The sequence below is a fragment of the Phaenicophaeus curvirostris genome, chromosome 7 (genome assembly GCF_032191515.1).
Source record: "Phaenicophaeus curvirostris isolate KB17595 chromosome 7, BPBGC_Pcur_1.0, whole genome shotgun sequence".
Classification (NCBI taxonomy): domain Eukaryota; kingdom Metazoa; phylum Chordata; class Aves; order Cuculiformes; family Cuculidae; genus Phaenicophaeus; species Phaenicophaeus curvirostris.
In genome coordinates this window covers 12,809,714-12,827,452 of record NC_091398.1, presented here as the reverse complement: position 1 = coordinate 12,827,452, position 17,739 = coordinate 12,809,714, and the positions used below count along the sequence as shown (strand labels likewise).

The 17,739-nt window shown below is 38.3% G+C and overlaps 1 protein-coding gene across 4 annotated transcripts in view; it reads left to right on the top strand.

Annotated features, from left to right (window-relative positions):
• LOC138722560 (origin recognition complex subunit 2-like) overlaps nucleotides 1-17,739 on the top strand; it is a 74,755-nt gene that overhangs the window by 37,840 nt on the left and 19,176 nt on the right. For 2 of the 4 annotated variants that reach the window (XR_011337726.1, XR_011337727.1), the window contains 4 exons: nucleotides 604-691; nucleotides 4,431-4,590; nucleotides 5,786-5,953; nucleotides 10,580-11,863. Coding sequence is in view for 1 of the 4 variants with exons in the window: in XM_069860845.1 (XP_069716946.1) it covers nucleotides 604-691; nucleotides 4,431-4,590 (248 nt within the window). In the remaining 3 variants the exon portion in view is untranslated. The remainder of the gene's footprint in view (nucleotides 1-603; nucleotides 692-4,430; nucleotides 4,591-5,785; nucleotides 5,954-10,579; nucleotides 11,864-17,739) is intronic. The other 2 variants (XR_011337728.1, XM_069860845.1) reach the window with 2 other exon arrangements.

Here is a 17,739-nt window from a genome sequence, read left to right as displayed (position 1 = left end):
GTTATTTTACGAGTGAAAAAAGTAGTTAAACTCATCAGAAGCTCATAACTTGATTAGTGCATTTCCCATTACTTGCTCACTTAGCCAACTGATAATTTGACAGTATCTTTGTCAGCATTAAACTATATGGTGAAGGCCCAGCAGACTTCTGGCTTCATCTTTTCCCAAGTGCCCACTGCCACCAGATACTTTCTGTTTGCAAATGTAAGGAGTTTGGATGCCAAGATAACCTGATGAAATGCAGATCTCTTGAATGTCAGGAGCTTCTGAGGTAGCAAAAATCCATTTCTGATGGAAATTAAGTTCTGCTTAGTAGTGTTAACCTTTACATCTTGAGACCATTTTTTTTTTATTCTTTAAGTTTGTCCTGTTTATGGCATCAACTTTGTCTTTCTTGGAGATGATGTCTTTTTTGTTATACTGGTAGGATTAATAAAAAACCCGCTTCATCTGTACTTTTAAAAGAAGTGAAGGGGCTGGTGTGTGCATGCAGTTGATGAACTTTCTAAATAAGCAAAAAAGTGAAGAGGTGGATTTGGGCAGAAAAAATACAAGTTTGAATGCATCACATATGAAAGATAAATATCTGTCTTTACTTTTTAGCTATAACGGTCAATGGGATCTTGGCCAGGAGGTATTGGAGGACATAATTTACAGAGCACAGCTTGAGCTCTACTCACAGCCGCTGCTGGTAAGAATCCATTGCAATTTATGGTCTTGGTTAAGAGGAGTTTGGCTGTGTTTCTGGAGTGGACTAGTGATGAAAACATTGGTGGCCATTTATTGTACTCCCAAATGCAAGTGTTTGTTAACAGCTGGTGTTTTCAACAAAGCTATTTATACCATGCTGGTTCTACTTGAGTATTAAGCTAGGGTGTTGGGATCTCCAAGGACTCATTGGTGCTGAAAGCTAGGATTTTTCTCATGTATCACAGTCTGTGTTGTTCTGGCATAAGCCACCGATGAGTGATTCAAAAAAGCTTAACTGAATGGTTATGTATCATAGGACACTGGTGCTTTCTTTGCAGCTAGGTCGTCCGTGGGACTAAGAACATGCTGTGTGGTTTAAGTGATAAAAGAGTAGAAAAAACAAGATGGTTGTGAAAATGAAAAGGAACTCCATCTCCACGGTCAATATCAGATTTTGATTGATCAAGTCACACACAGTTCTTAATCTTTACCTTCTTTTGGGGAAGAGCAGTAGAATGGAGTTTTTCTCATTGATGGTAGTTTTTCCCGTTTTCCACTGTACTTGCTCTTCTGGTCATAAGAAAGTAATGGGGAAAGTGGTGAAACTGAGCTGGATGCAGGTGGATATGATTGGGAAGGGTGAGGAGGTTGACAGAAAGGAGGGAAGAAAGGAGGGATTTTATTTTTTGGCAGATGTAGGAATGAGGATCAAAATAAGAGGGAAAATTAAGGAGAATAAGGTAAAAGAGGCTGTTGTATCAGTTTCTGCATAAGAATTGTGGCTAGAAGCCTTTAGTTCTCCCCTGAAATAACAGCAGTAAAATTTCATGGCTACATAATGTAACTGAGAAAGGAATGGATTTGGAAAAATCTTTTTATGTGGCAACCAGAGATCCCTCATTTCTGCAATAAATTACATAAAATTATTCTCTTGATGAATTAATATTGGCTGTAAAATTTATCTACAGGCTTTCTGACACTGCTGCATTTTAAGTGCTTTGTGTCCAATGAATTATTATAATCGTTGGTTCCTTTTGGAAATGACTCATTGTTTCATTGGCATGAAAGTTTTAAATTAAATATTGAATCTATTGAATTGGGCCACTTTAGCAAACAACTACATTTAAAAGGTGTGTAGGAGGATCTGGAACTTAATTCAGTTGATGATATGACAATTTTCAATTCTCATTGTTAATTTTTAATCAGTTTGTCCTTAGTGATTACTTCTAATTGTAAGAATCTTCTAGAATGTCTTTGCTTTTTTTCCTGAAGCCACTGTTGTTTCTTCATCCCACTGTCTGATGTTGATGACATCGTGACAGCACCAATTTTTCCTCTACCCCCAGTTGTTAGGTTTTTCACACATATGCCTGCAGGCACATCTGTGGGGTTCTCGTCTCAACTGGTTATTGGCTTGATTCCTACCTTTTACTACAATTTTTAAAAAGCAGCTTTAAGAAATCATACTTTTAAAAAATAACTTGCATGTCCTTGGCTTCATGCTACATATTTAAAGAATTTGAGTTTTTCAAAGTTTGGAGTCCTTTCACCTTTTTGCATTCTCCAGGAGATGCGTATAATTTAGTAGCATTACAAAATTTTGTATTTTAAACTTAACACCACTGGCACAAAATAATGTCTGTGCAGTATCTCAGATTAATTTTCAAGCTCAGCCTCTGCCTAGGATTTCGTAACTGCAGCAAACACTCTGAAGTTCATTTACTCTTCAGGCAAACCCCATGTTGGGATTATTTTTAGATATCTGTATTCAAGCTATTTGTATAATAATGGGAATACGATCAGTCATCGTTACAATGAAAAACGTAACGGTTTCTGTGTTTGGATGTGTCTCTGAGAAATGTTCTTGACAATACAGTAGATCTTTACTCTTATTTAAATAGGTTTGTATTGCCAGTGGACTTGGAAAAAAGCTGAAATAGCAGCATTAGAAAGCTATGAGATCTCTAATGTAGAAGTGATCTTCTTTTACTTTTGCCCTGAGATTGCACTAGAACCAGCAGGAAGTAATGCAAGGGAATGGCTTTTTCTGGGAAAAGCATCTCTGTTAACAAACACTGGGTATTGGTTTCCTGATTGTGAAAATGAGGAGTTTCTACAGAGGGAGACTAATCACCAAGCCTCAGTATTTACATCCAGGCTAGCCAGGACCTGAGCAGTAGCTCAGTTCCAGTCAGTCTTTTCCTCTGAACACAAGAGTTCTGCACTTGTTTCAGACAGAAATACAGTGCAGAGACACATAGGCTTTCCTAGCCTAGTATATAAGAGGCATGGATCAGCAAGTTCTTACTGTGACAGCACCTTTATCCAGAGTATTTTATTGATGTACTTACTGCTTTTGTTGGATGTTCTTTTCTTTAGAGCTCTTTTCCGGTAGGCAAGAGTGGATGTCTGGCCTGAAACCAGCCTTCCTTTGTCATCAATAGTTGCAAATTTCGCTTGCCAAGTCTGAATTGTGCTGGTTGTTTGTTTTCCTGCCTTGCAGTGCTGCATTATACATAGTGAGCAAGTTTTTTTGCATCCTGAAGGATCACAGTTTTGTTTTTTTTCCTGTCAGAGGAGGGCTCTGACTCAAACTGGTTGTTTAGATTATTTCAAATTTTTACTGTTGCATTGATTTTTATCTCCATATGCTTATGTCCTCAGAAGTACAATTTGTGCTGTTAGGAAGGGCCAACTGTTAAAATGTTCAACAAGCAGAAGAGCCTGCCTAGATTATGGTGGGGACTGTTCTAGGTAGGATTTTACAAAGATTAACACGTTACATTTTCCTTAGCAGTTTTATTTTAAGTCTAGATGTATCTGACCCTCTTATTCTATTCACTGTCTTCATTAGAGGGGGAGTAAAGAGGATGTAGGAAGTCAGATGTCTGTGAAACAGAGGAGATGTATGGATGAAGTTGTGACATTAAGTTTCAAATGTGTCTAATTTGAATTGCTGGTTGTGACATATTGAGGCACGGACTCCGAGTGTTGATCAAAGACCTTTATTATGCAAAAGGAATCCCTTTTATATCCCTGCCTCGTTGAGGTAGTGCTTTTCCTCTTGCACAAATAGTTCAGTTACGCTTTCTTGTTTTCCAACCTCGCAAAGTCTGTTTTTAGCACTATTATCTACAGCTCTTAGTAGCATCCAGGGTCCTGCAGTCTCCTCCCTTCTGTAGCCCACGGTCTCCTGCCTACCAAAGCAATAATATCTTTATTGTTTTCGGTTAACAAATCACCACCTGGACCCCAGCTGGTTATATAAGTCAATAAGATTTTGGAAAGTCAAGGTGTGTTCAGTCTGGTTTCTTTTTTTTTTTTTTTTGAGTTTGAAGTCACATTTTGTGTGTGGCAACTTAGTTATTGTGGAATAACAAAGCTGAGGCTTGAGGGCTGTAGAAGGCGACCCTGTCTCCCCTGTGCAACAAGGCCATAATGCTGTTTGCATTGGCATGACCTGTGACTTAGTCTTATGGCAGTACAAGTGGCCAACATGGAACAAAATAAATGTTCTCAAAACCCAGAGGAAATTGAGCTGTATTTTGAGAATAGGTTTGTGATGAGCTTTTCAACAGTTATCAACAGTGCGTCTTGGGGATAGGGGCCATCCATCTGAATGGGATCTGGCATAATTAATAGCTCCTGGTAGCTTCCCTTTCTGTATCCAGCAAGACTTTTAATATTGCCATTAGGACAATCAAGGACAGCAGCAATACAGTGTTTTACTTTCATCTTAGGTTGCAAATGCCATGAAGAACTCACTGCCCTTTGATGCTCCTGATGCATCACAAGAAGGCCAGAAGGTACTGAAAGTAGAAGTTACTCCGACAGTGCCGAGGATTTCTCGGACTGCAATTACAACAGCTTCTATCCGTCGTCATCGCTGGAGGAGAGAAGGTGAGCTTTCTCTGTCAAGACCAAATACTGTAGTGTATTGTATTCATCATCATCATTGTAATCTGGCTTCTGAGTTTGAATGTTTGCAGAACAGTCGGGGGTTCGGGGTTGGGTGTTGTTTGTTTGGTTTTGAAAAGTGATAACTCCATAACAATGTATAGTATTTTACATCTTCAGAGCACTGCATGAACATGAACGTTTGGGGTGTTTGTTTTGTTTTGATTTGGTGATAAATCATGAGGTAGGTGAGAAAATGGAGAAGTTGGAAAATGTTCAATAAGAGTTCTTTGGTTTTATCCTCTGCGTAAAACAGCATAAAATTGTAGGGGTAGAATTTGGCTTGGAATTTGAGTTCTTTCTTAAATCCACACTAAAAGTCAACTGCCTCCAATAATAAGCAGCACAGGGAATGAATGAAATTATCCAGACCTTGACAGGGCTTCAGCTACCTAAAGCTACTGAAGTCAGTGCGAGAGGGAGAAGCTGAACATCATGCTCCTACCATCATGTGGCCCAGTTTAGAGAGAGGCCATGTCAAAGTAGCTTTGGATAGCTTAGAATTAGTCCTTATGTTTACTCAGAAAGTACGCCTGCCATATGGAAGTGTGCCTGACTGTATGAAGGAAAAAAAACCCAGTAGTAATATTTAGCCTTGATATGATGGCATCTTCAGTGTAGATGTAGCAAAAAGCTTGCTTTGAAATCACTTTGTCATACTTACAAAGCTTTGTTGCTGCACGTATAAAACACAGATTTAAAAAAGCTGCATAAATTGCTGAAGGTAAAGATAAAATAACCTAAAAAAAACCCCTGAGGATAAAAAAAATCTGAAAACAAGGTTTATGTATTTCCTTGTGGTACTCTTTCTTTTTTTTCCTCTGTATCATGTACAAAAGGATGTGGTAACCTCTGGTCTTCAGCTGAATCAGGATATCCAGGACAACAAGTAGCTGTTTTCTGTTTTCAGGACTCTGGATCACATTTGTCTTTGCTGTGGTTGCCATTATATTCATTTGCTAGTCTCTGTTCTACTGTACAGCCCACCTGTCCCTTCCTGTGGATGTTTGCAACTTCTAACTAAGCATGGGTAGTGTTTTGTGTCTGTTCCATGTCCACGTAAAACTATTTCCCTGCCTGGGTTGGAATGCCAAGAAAGGAACAGAAAACCACTAAAATGTTATATGTTGAATCCCAGATGGCTTTGACTTCTCAAACGAGGCTGACTCAAGCTTACCTGGCTCACCGATCCAACACGGCTCCACAGACCTAGGGATCAAACGTGAGCAAGAGGGGGAGGTGCTGATGCGCAGGACCCCTGAGCATGGCTTCCCGGAGCCCACCTTGGCAGCAGCCACAACAGAGGGTAGGACAGAGATGAGGAGGCAGAAGTCAGTGAGGCAGTTGCTGGAGGAGGATCCTGGCTCCCTATCCCCAAGCAGAACTTCTTTCCATTCTAGTGTGTGTTTCCGCTATCCCAGGGTGTATTAGCTTCTCTTTGCAATACACGCGTCCCCTGTATACCTAACATCAGGTCAGGTACTACCTTTTGTTATCGTGTGGGCTGGCCTGGGGCTTGCATCTGTGTGGTGAAAGACTGCTTGGCATGGCAAAAAAAGGCAACAACAAAAACTGACAGGGGTCACAGCCAAGGGCTTTGGGATTGCTTGGAAACTTTCTGTTACTGAGCATGTTTAATCTAATATTCAGAAGGAAAAAAATGCACCAGATGAACATGAATCTAGCCCAGAAAAGTAGACAGTATAAAGACTGTGTCTAGATGGATTTGGCTACAACTTAGTTACAATAGTGTCTTGTTAGTCTGCTGTTTTAAAATTTCCAAGAATGAAGTTTCCTGTTAAGTCAAGCCGATCTAAGATGGATATACAGCGACTGATGTTTTTATTTGCCAGTCATCCTTCAAGTGAAAATTCATACATGTACAACTCACTCACATGAATGAGCTGGTTGCTCAAAAGACAAGTACCAAAAAAGCAGTTGTGTTTTCAAGAAGAGATCAGGTTGCCATGTTTCTGAAAACTTTGAAAGCAATTATTGCTTTCTTTCTCAGTCACGCTGTCCATGCAGATGCTGAAGGACTTCATATGTCTGCCCTGCAACCAAGAATAGCAGATAGAGTAGCTGGCAGAAATTTATTTTGCTTAAGTTCATGTATTAATTTCTTCATCTTTATGTTATAAAAGAAGTAACTTTGATTACTGAATTTGAATAATGATTTCTCCTCAGAGATGAAAATTAATTTCTTGTAAAGTTAGCTAAACATATCTTCTAGTGTTCTTCTGTCTTAAGTCATCTCTTCTATCTGGACATTCGTTTGGTATTTCCAGCTTCTATAAGCATATCAGTTGATCGTAAATAATATTTATACATGGATATGAGCTACATAGGTTTCAGATTTGTTCTTCTGGAAACAAACTGGAGAAATTTGAGATTTAATATAGTGTTATCACAGAATCCTTACCCATAATCAGACTTGGTATCAAACAATAAAGACTACATACTTTTGAGGAAGATAGCATAAAAAGGTTTTGTGTGAGTTTATAATCTACTCATTGGTGCATAGTGAATTTGAGCATGCTCAGTAAACTAGTCCTGTCTTCTATATTCAGTTGTTCAGTAGGTCTTACTCTGTTTTACTAAGCTTTGCATGTGCATGACCTGAAGGATATGGAGAAGTACTCAGCTGCAGAGAACCTTCTGGAAGAGCCAGGAAGCGGGAAAGAAGTTGATAAAGATATGGGCTTCTGGTCTTAATTTGTTTTAAAACATCCATATAATTTGGCATGTTCTTGGATAAGGCATCATTCCATATGCTTCACTTCAATAGAGTAGGTTGAATGCCCTTTTCTTCTGTAATGTTAGCAATGTATAATTACACGTTTGGGCAAACTGAATTCTGCCAGTTGATAGCATCTGGGAGAAGGCCAAAGAATGGAGTTTGGCTTGGATTATCAGTCTAGAAGTGTGTGTGTATGTGTAGTGGTTTGTTATTTTACTGATGCTGATTCACACAGTTTCAGCTAACAAACTCCCTCTCATAAATATAATGAGAGACTGATAATTTCTAGTGTCTTTCAACCTTCAGATATGGAAAGGATAAACAGAATAAAAGTCACTTCAAAAAGCTGTATAAAACCCCTTCTTCAGACAAATGTCTTGACCCAGTAAGCAGAAAAAAACAGGAAACTTCAAGAATGACTCAGTAATGCCTTACAAGGTATTCTGCTTCCAGGTGGTAGCAGCTGTGGTTATGTGCACTATTTTGGTTCAGAAGAGAATGCTGTTTCTACAACTGCAGGATTAATTATGTGTAAGCACAAATAACAAATCTGTTGGCGACAGACTTACTCTGGTAAGGAACAGTCAGAGTCCTGAATACACGCTGTAGTGCAGTTGATATGATTCCTGTCAGGTTGCACTGTCCTTCTCTTCTGGTCTTGCAGTAGATGAGTGCTTCGGAGGAGCAGGGTTTTAGTTTTTGTTTTCTTTTTGAATTATCTTATTTGTCTGTTGTGGGGGGGGAAAAAAGAAAACTTAATGACTTCATCCTGTTCCCCCCCCAGCAGAGTATATAAGGACTGAAAGACTTTTTAAATAGTTTCTGAGGGCAGTTTTTGGAGGGAAAATAACATATAATGGGAAAAGAATATGTTTGCTGAATTACTTTAATGTCACTGAGAATTTCTGTAGATAGATGTATCTGACTAGACAGAAATTCTCTTGCATGTTGTCTTCTCTATCTTCTTCATTTAAGCACTGCTGAGCTGCTTGGGCCTCTGAATAGTTGCAGCATCCAAAAGCTTGCAACAGCCCCTCTCAGTCTTGTCTTTAAATTCTGTGGATAAAATGGCACTTTATCAGTGTGACTCCTCTGCTTCACTGTCCCAAATAGGACTGTCTGGTTTAGCATCCTGTTACTCCAGCAATGCTTTAACATAAAATTTGAAAACAACTACTGTTCTTGTAATAATAAAAAGCTTAGCAGTATTGTCTGGAAATACCTTCTTGCAAATTACATGTCTTTTGTTTGAATAAGCAGGGCTTGAGAGGGGAGTTCAGCTGCTGCTGTTGCTGCTTGTAACCAAACATGCTTTCATCCAGCTTTGCATGATTATATAAAAAACCCATAAATGTTGGTTTATTGAAAAAGTGTTCTTACTTTCAGTACGTTCCAGTTACGTCATATTTTTATTAGCATCTTCGATTGTGTGGGAAGATTGAGGCGGGGGGGGCAGGGAGATGTGGTGGATTGAGAATAAAATGCAACACTGTCTGATATAAGAAAATGTACTTATGTCTCAATGAGAAGATGAAGGCCTAGTTTGACCAAACAGAGTAGGCAGGAGGAGGGGAAAGAAGATACATTTTAAACATGGTTCCAGGAAGTTAAAGCAAGTAATACGCCCTTTATACCCTTGAAACTTAAGAAGCTTCCTTTTCCAAGACTAAAGTGTTTACCAAGAAAGGAAGGCTGCAGTAATGTGAACTGTATTACGTTCCTGCTTATGGGAAGCTAACGAGTCAAATATAACTACAGAAAACAGAATAATCTCACATTGCATTGTTCTGAGAGAGACTCAAGAATGCTCTGATTTGTAAGCTGATGCACAGTAAAGGCAATTCCAAGGCAAAGTTTACTGAAAGTTTAAAACAGAATAATAAAACCTCCCTGTAAAGTTTTCTTTTTGCTTTACACTTCAGAAATGTGAAGTTGGATCAGGCTATACTACATCGAGGTGGCAACAACAGTGAAATTTTGTGTCTGTTCTGCTTGCCATAATGTAAAATGCTCCCTAAGTGTTCCACTAAGAATCAGCGTTTTTACCCATTCCACAGAAGAGATTTAAACACGTTTGCTTAATGGCAAGCTAGGTTGAACAAACTGCCAGTAGAGCAGTACAGTGGCTTTAGCTGGGACAGACCCACAGGCTTTGCGAATTTTTTTGCAAATAATTAGGCTTCACAGTTTTTATAAATTCTTATAGCCAGAATATCTCCATTTTTTACTAACATGGTGAAACCTTATGGCTTTTTCCCATTGAAACGAGATATATGGAGCAAAAACTCAAGCTCCATATTCAGTTTTGAAATTTGAATGCTGTTCAGTATTCTACTGAAACAATAACTCTTGAGTACCTTTTTCTTCTCTTTGAGATTCCAGGCAAAAGGACGGTGTTGCTTCTACAACAGGATATGTTTCAGAGGTTAAATTTCTGTTAATACAAGGATTATTTTTTCTGTCAAAAAATCTAGGTGCTAAGATGAAAGCAGATAGGGTGGAAGCACCTAGGCAGAATTGGTGGAAATGCAGGGGAGACTGAGCTCTGGAGCAGAGAGAACTAGAAATTAAGTTAATCTCCAACAGAAAGTATAGTCAAATTGTTTGAAGGGCCAGCTACACAAAACAAAAGCCATCTACCTCTGCTGGAGCTTTATGATAACTGGTCTAGGAAACAGCCTAATTCTAAAGCTTACTGAGCGCTCACCAGAGCCTGCTCTGACAGGAAGAGTTCCTGAACATGCTTAGGTCTTGCCTCAAAATAGGATCAAAGTAGTCCAAAAGGCTTTTTTGCTTTTTTTTTTTTTTTTTTTTTTTTTTATTCCTTAACCATGTGTAGGAGAGGATGGGCACCAATACCTGCAGACAGAGCGAAAACAAATTAAACAAATGGGGCCTAATTCTTCTTGTTTATAGTCAGATTTCAGGAGATATTCTAACTAATAAGTGATGTAAAAGAAAGGCAAATTAAGTTCAGGGAGTACTTATTGTTAGATTTTGTTGTTCTGCTACACATGACAGGAAAATAATTGGCTGAGAATCAGAAATTTTTAAGCAAGTGCAAATGAGGTGGATTAGGAAATGAGGTTTGTTTTGATATTCTGTGTGCATCTTTGTCTTCATGTAATTTGAATGCTTACTGTGTGTTCTGATGGTATGTGGTTTTTTTGGTTGTTTCTTTTTTCTTAATAGATACTGAAGGTATAAATGGAAGAGAGGACTCTGTGAACCTTAATGACGCTGATGAAGGATTTTCATCAGGAGCTTCCCTCAGCAGCCAGCCAGTTGGGACTAAACCTCCATCATCTGTATCCCAGAAGAGCAGCTTAAGGAAAACAGCAAGTGGTCGTTCTGCTATGGATAAAGAAACCTCTTCTGCAGCAAAGTCCAATGAAAGCCCTCGAGATTCAGTAGCTCGGAAACAGTATGTGAATCAATCTACTGACCTTGGTGCAGATGTAATTGAGATGACACCTACTAAGAAACACCTCAGCCTGCCTGCTGGGCAGGTGGTGCCAAAAGCCAGCAGTCTGAGCCTGATCAGGACCGCCAGTGCTTCCTCCAGTAAATCGTTTGACTATGTGAATGGCAGTCAGGCAGGATCCAGTGTTGGAGCTGGTACAGAGGGTGTTACCAATCTAGCAGCTGGCAACACCAATCGGTTTTCAACTATCAGCCTACAGGAGGACCGACTAGGCCAAACTGGGGAAGGTAAAGATCTCCTTCCCCCAGGAGCTCCCCTAACCAAGCAGTCTCGATCTCCAAGTTTCAATATGCAGCTGATATCCCAGGTGTAACTTTGACCCCCTTCCTTAGGACTCCCTCTTTTCCCTTAATCCCCAGGCAAGTTCACCCTTAGGCAAAATATGAACCATCATCCCGCAGTGTGAAAATACTGACTGTTGTGATCTTGTTTGATTTGGTTTAGCTATCATACTGTATCACTGAAACAGCAATAATTCTTCCCTCACCTTCATTCTCCTCTCCACCTTGTCAACATGGTTGTGAAGCAGTATATAATGTACTGTATGCCTTTTTCCATGCCTTCCTTCCTCCTTGGGTGATGTGCAATCCATCGTAGGCTGATCAGTCCCATTTCAACACTGTGAGACTGGAGACACCGGCGGAAATGGTGAATGTGATCCCTATGAGATGATGCTTTGGCTTTGTTAAGAAGTAGAAACGGGTTTGTTTTTTTGGTCTACAGTACTGCAAAGACTACTGGATCATGACTCTTCTTTCTCAGAACCAGGAGTGCCTCAGAGATTCTAGTGTGACTTTGGACCTCTCTGAGTCTGTGCAATCAGTTCTGGGGAGGGGATCGTCATTGCTGCTCCTGGCTGCCTACAGCACTTTTTTGATTAAAATGAGGGTAGATTTATCTTGCCTGCCCCTAGTCTCTCATCCCAGAAGCTTTTGATGTTCAGCAACCAAGACATGCATATTAACAAGTTGTTTTCCTTCAGAGAGAGGATTGTAAGTAGATAATGTAGGTTACAATGCACTTCTAATGGCGTTGTAGCCATATGTAATGTTACGTGTCTTCCCCTCCAGAGCACAGGGTTGTTCTACATATAGTCTAAAATTTAGAGAACACCATGTTGTTAAAGAAATTTAGTTTGTAAGTGTGAGGGAAACATTACTTTCCCAGGAACTAATGGCTAGCTCTGCTCCATTCTTGTTGTTCTTGTGAGGTGCTGATCACTGAATTGAAAGGTGTATTCGGGTAAAGAGTATTTCTCAGGCTGCTTTTTATGGTATCATGGCTATTGGACAACCTTGCCCCTCTCAGCTGCTATCTCAGTGTCCCTGAATTCACTTGTGGAGTCATTGGAAGAATCCCGTAGTTCAGACAGACTGTACTCTTGAGGGGCTTGCTGTCTCAGGGATAGAGACAATAGTTTGCTAGAAACACCGAAGTTACAATGTGAAATGCTTTTGTAGAAACACCGTTTGCACAAAGGGTACGGACAGTCCTTTTTTTCTAGAAGGATCGCACTTCATTGCCTTGGTGTATATAATCCATTGAGGTTTTTTAACTGTTGTTTTAGTGGATTGGCCCTACTCTAGAAAATTCAGAACTCATGCCATTGAGCCAAGCCCTGAATGTATGTGATTGTGTGTGGGCACTGGCTGGTACTTACGCAAAAGAGCACTGCTTAGAAGCACATTTCTGGTTACACAAGAGAATGCTTGTCATTCGCTCTCCATCTCTCTCTCTCTCTTTTTGGATTGCTAGAGAGAAAAGGGGAAAGTTCATCCTCTATGCTTAAATCATGTATGGTATCCTGGATGTTTACGAATTGTAAACCCACAGGAAAGAGTTACGATCTTTATGTGGGCCCTTTGGTTTCACTGTCACTGTGAAGGATGCACACAAGCAGCTATAAAGAGCAGGCTATCTTTGAGTGATAGTCTTTAAGAAATTCAGGACAGTGACATGGTGTTGCATTGCTGGTAGTTGGTTTTGGCATGGGTTTTTTCTTTTGAAGCTTTATTTCAAACAACTTTTTTTCAAATTTACATTAAAGTTCATTTAAATATTTGAAGGGTTTTTTTGTGTTTTGACAAGTCACTTTGGTAGTGTAGTCTTCATATCTTACATTCATAAAGTGAATTAAATGGCATCTGTACTGATGCAGAAATTCAGTTAAAGAGTAAATGGAATCATCATCAGAAAGAAAACCTTACAGTTTCTAAACGGAAGTTAATCTTTAGAGGACTACCAGTCACCCACAGATGGGACTGAGGCAAAGCTGAGGTTAAGCTATGAGGCATTTTCTGTCAAAAGCTGCATATGTTTAAACTCTTTATTTTACAAATTTCTGCCAGTGGAAACAATTCTTAAGTCTTGGCTGAAAGTACAAAGTTTATGTTTTGTAGAGATTATCACAAAGGAAGTTCTATCAAAAGCCATCACTGTAAATTGAAAAGGACCGATTAATTTGCTTAAATCTTTGGGAAAGAAAAAATCAGCTGATTTTCTAAGAATTACTTTATTTTAGTATTTTAAAAGGTAGAGTTGTTTATTAGCAAGGTTCTTTGCTTTCTATATTTGCCGTTAAAAGCATTCCATCAGAAGTTTTAGACACTGAAATTGGCATCAGGCCAAATTTTACACACCTCCTCCCTTTTTGTTTTTAATATGTATTTGCTTATGTGTGAGGTCCCATACTATTAAACTATTTCAGGAAAAGGGAAACTGCTCAGTCACATCAGATAGAGAAGTCAAATGTATGTGCATAAATTCAAGTTGGTTAAAACTTCAGTCAAACTACCTTTCAAGATATTTTTTATGGTTCTCATTTTGATTATGTGCCTTTTGTTAATTCATCCATTGTATTTTGGTTTGTGAATATATACCTACCCCATATAAGACTTTTATAAGAGTTCAAATTTATCCTTGTAAAAGAAAATTATTTTTTGCTATGTACTGATGTGGCATATCTATAAGTTCTCAAAAATTACCCTATTAGTGCAGTGTTACAGTTGTGGGAGCTTGTTTTGTCAGTTTTCAGACAAGTACTGTTCAGCATCTGTCTTAACAAAATGAATCATCACCAGTATCTCCAAACCAGCTGTAATAACAGGCTTTGCCAGTGCTGTGTGTTGTGGTTATTGTTAGTGCTTCTAGTTGTGTCTCGCACTGTGCCAGGGTGCGTTAAGGTCATCGCAAAACTTTATACACTGAAGTTCAGTACACTTCAAAGTACTGTGGCAGAATTAAAATTAGAAGTCTTTGAGATATGGGTTGGGGAACAATCTGCTGGCTTTCTGATTATACATGCTAAGTACTCCACAAAGTACAAAACGTTCTTAAATTTTCTGAAACCTGTGTCAGATATTTAGACTTGAATCTCTTTATCCTGAATTTACTCTGTTGACTCTTGTTTTAGGACATTTGGTACTTGCCATGAGGCCCTAGATTGAGATTTCTGCAGCGTTTCAGTGCAACTGCAGCATTATAAAAGAAGGTCAAAAACCAGAACACTGCAGTTTTCCCCCTGTGTATGTGCACTTGCTCTCACATACATGTAATTCTTAGGTGAGGAAGTGTGGGTACTGTATTTTGATGTATATATACACATTTAAGTAGGGATAAATGAATTATTCCTTGAAACAATGTTTTACCGCATCACAATATGCTGTCAGTTTGCAACTCATTTTTGTTGGGCTTTATAAATTTAAGAAAACAAAATGTTGGGATTGCTAACTCCAGCTTGATTATTCTTTTCGGGGGGTTTGTTGTGATCAGCTTTTTGGTTAAGTGATGAGCCATTTTTTCATCCCGCAGGCAGCAAAGTGATGAAGTAAAAATACCTATTAAGATGAATGTGGCAAGATGAAAGTTTAAATAGCTGTATTATCCTTTTAGTTTTCACTTGGAGACTTTGTATGTCACTGTCCATTTTAAATGCAGATTTCTGTGGACACCCTTTCTGATGTGAGTTTGGGAAAGACTTTTTAACAGCATATTTCATTCTGTAATGCTGAACATCACATTGCAGCCAGTAACCGTTAGATCTAGTACTTGTAGTTTGCAAGACTGTTGGTCTTAAATACGTTTCCAACATACTCCTGCTAGCTCTAACATAATTAAAATTATCTGGTTTAACATCAAAATAGTGAGAAAAAAACCATTGTTTTCTGACAAAGTATTTATTTGCACTACTTATGAATACTGGAGTTTACTGGGACAGAGTTTTTTCTCACCATGTGAGGTTTACTTGTGTGTGGGTAGGTACATACATTTGTCACGTGTTGACAATCAATTGCCTCAACTGTGTGTGTACTGTATGTAAATATGAACATATTTTTCGAGATTAAGGGGAAAACCTGCATCTTAATGGTGGTAAAGCTACTCTGTAGTAAGGTGACCCCAACTCTTAACTGGTTTTTGTCTCCAGATAACTGTGTGGTTTGTTTTACTTCTTTAATGAAGATTATTGGTGTTCTTGGAAAATTTTAGCTCCAGGGAAATTTTCTTTAATATTTAACGTATAACATGTTCAGAGAGTTATATTTTGAAAAAAAAAATAAATTTTGGAATAGATAATTCTATGCTATGGCTGTATTTTAACCTAAGAGTTTAAACTTGCCCTATCTTGCCATGAACCAGTGGCTCTCTCTGTTTAGTGTTCAGCATTTTAACTTCAGTCGCAAACAGAAATTTTTGTTTATCTTGGCTTAAAAATTTAAATTAATTTGAATACTAAGTGAGATCCAAGAATAACTTTCTGAGTAAAATCATAAAAATCAAGCAGTACAGACTAGGTAGTGTACTAATCATCCTGGAAGAGGTGTGGAAAATGTAATGGAACATGTTTGAATGAGATGTATGTACTGCACACAAAACCAAAATGTTTCTAATGTTAGTTAATTTAATAGTCTCATCCTTTAATTCTACAATTTGCTCATTGCCAAAGATACTGCTACCTTGGCATGTTTAATATAGCATTAAAGCCATTAACTAGGTCTAATTTTTAACAAAAATTACGTTATAGGAGTAGTTTGCATCAGAGTAATCTTGACCCTTTTTTACTTTATTTAAATTTCTCTGTTAGGATACTTGCAGGACTAATTGCAAAAGATCGCTTCTTTCCAAGCATAGTAAGAAAAGAAGACACGTCCTCTGTACTTGCTTTGCAATCTTGGTTTATATAAAACTATTCAATATTTGACATTTCCTTCAGTATTTTAAATGCTGTTTGTTTCTAACCTATCAGCCTTAATCACTCTTACTTACTTTATAGTTTGTTTTCCTGTGGCACGTGGATAAGCTTCACTGTGGAAAGCTTTTCTGTAGGTCGTTCAGGGTCAACAGATCTTGACATGAGTGTTGCGTTAGTGAATACACATATCAGTCTTATCAAAATGTGCATGTTATGACCAGCTGAAGAGCCAAAATACTCACCTGCCTCTTCCACCTGCGGTGGAAGATGACAGAGAGCTGTGAGCAACTAGATTTGTCAGTAGTTCCTGAAAACAGCTAGTGAGTGGATTTTGCAAGACTGATATGTATGGGGATTTCCACATAGTCATTAGGAGATTTTATTTAAGATAAAACAATCTTGGAACAAGATTTCAAAACATAACAGCTAGCCATTTCGGGTAAACCTGCCTATTAAGTTTGGCAAGTGTCAAGGCCTGTGACGTTTAAAGTTCATAAGCAAGTTATGGAAGTCTAAGGGTACCTTATGGTTTCCAGAAGTGGATGTAGTAAAAATCTGTCTCGTGTTGTTTGCCTGTACTTGAGATTTAATGAAAAAAATAATTTTTTTTTTCTTCCATTCTTTTATTTATTTTTCTCTAGGCTGCCACCCTCTCCTAATGATTTTTATTTTTTTTTTTAGTGTTCATCAGATTTTACCAAAGGTAGCATTTGAGGGGCCAAATGAATTTAAAGTGGGTCCATAATTTCTCTCTCCTGTCATAAAGGATTACTAAGCTATCCCTGAGGGGGCTGTTGATGGGAACAGATGTATAATAAAACTTTGTACAGTAAAACCTTGCCCTACGTTTTAGCTTGTGCATAATGAGCAAAGTGATGAGATCAAGTTTTATTAACTTGGTTGTGAGCTCCCAGCATTTTACAGTAAGTCAGGTGTAAGCAATTTAGAGCCTGAGTATCTTTGTATTCTGATAGAACTCTTTGAAGCAATTTAAATTTTGACCTGAAAAGATGATTAATCACTCACTAAAAAGTGCTATAGAATTCACATGGGTTTTTGGTTTTAGAAGGTAAAATAATCAGAGGAGATTTCTATTTGGGAGTGTCTCCTAGTAAAGTGAACCTATGGTGCTTTGTCATGGAAACTTCCTTACAAATAGGTAGTGGATCCTGTGTGTTTGAGTCCTCATCCTCCCCAGAACTGATCACAAAACAGAAAAACAGTATAAATGAAGTAAATTTTTAACGTTTGTTCTAAAATTAGGAGGACTTGGGAGTGACATAAATACTAGCTATTGACACTGTTCTTTCTGTTTGGGCAGTTGTTATTGTTGTGCTAGATTTTCATGTTACTAGTTTATGAAAAATGCAAGTAGTAAAAACTGTGGCTTCAAGTATACAGTAGATGTGAGTTAACAATCACTCAGGATAAACCAACTTGTCAAAGTATCAGTAGATTCCTAGTACTGGGGTGTGTCTGTGTTTTTTGTGTGCCAGTGTTCAATGATTACTTTGAAACAAGTCTTCTTTCTGTTTTCTTGAAAATAGTGACTAGTTTTGGGATGGATATTGCTAGCTGGTTATTTATGGAAAAAATACGGTATGAGTAAATAAAATGGAGTCATTTAACATTTTTTCCATAACGAAGATTCCAGGAAAAAGCTAATAAAGATTTTTAATA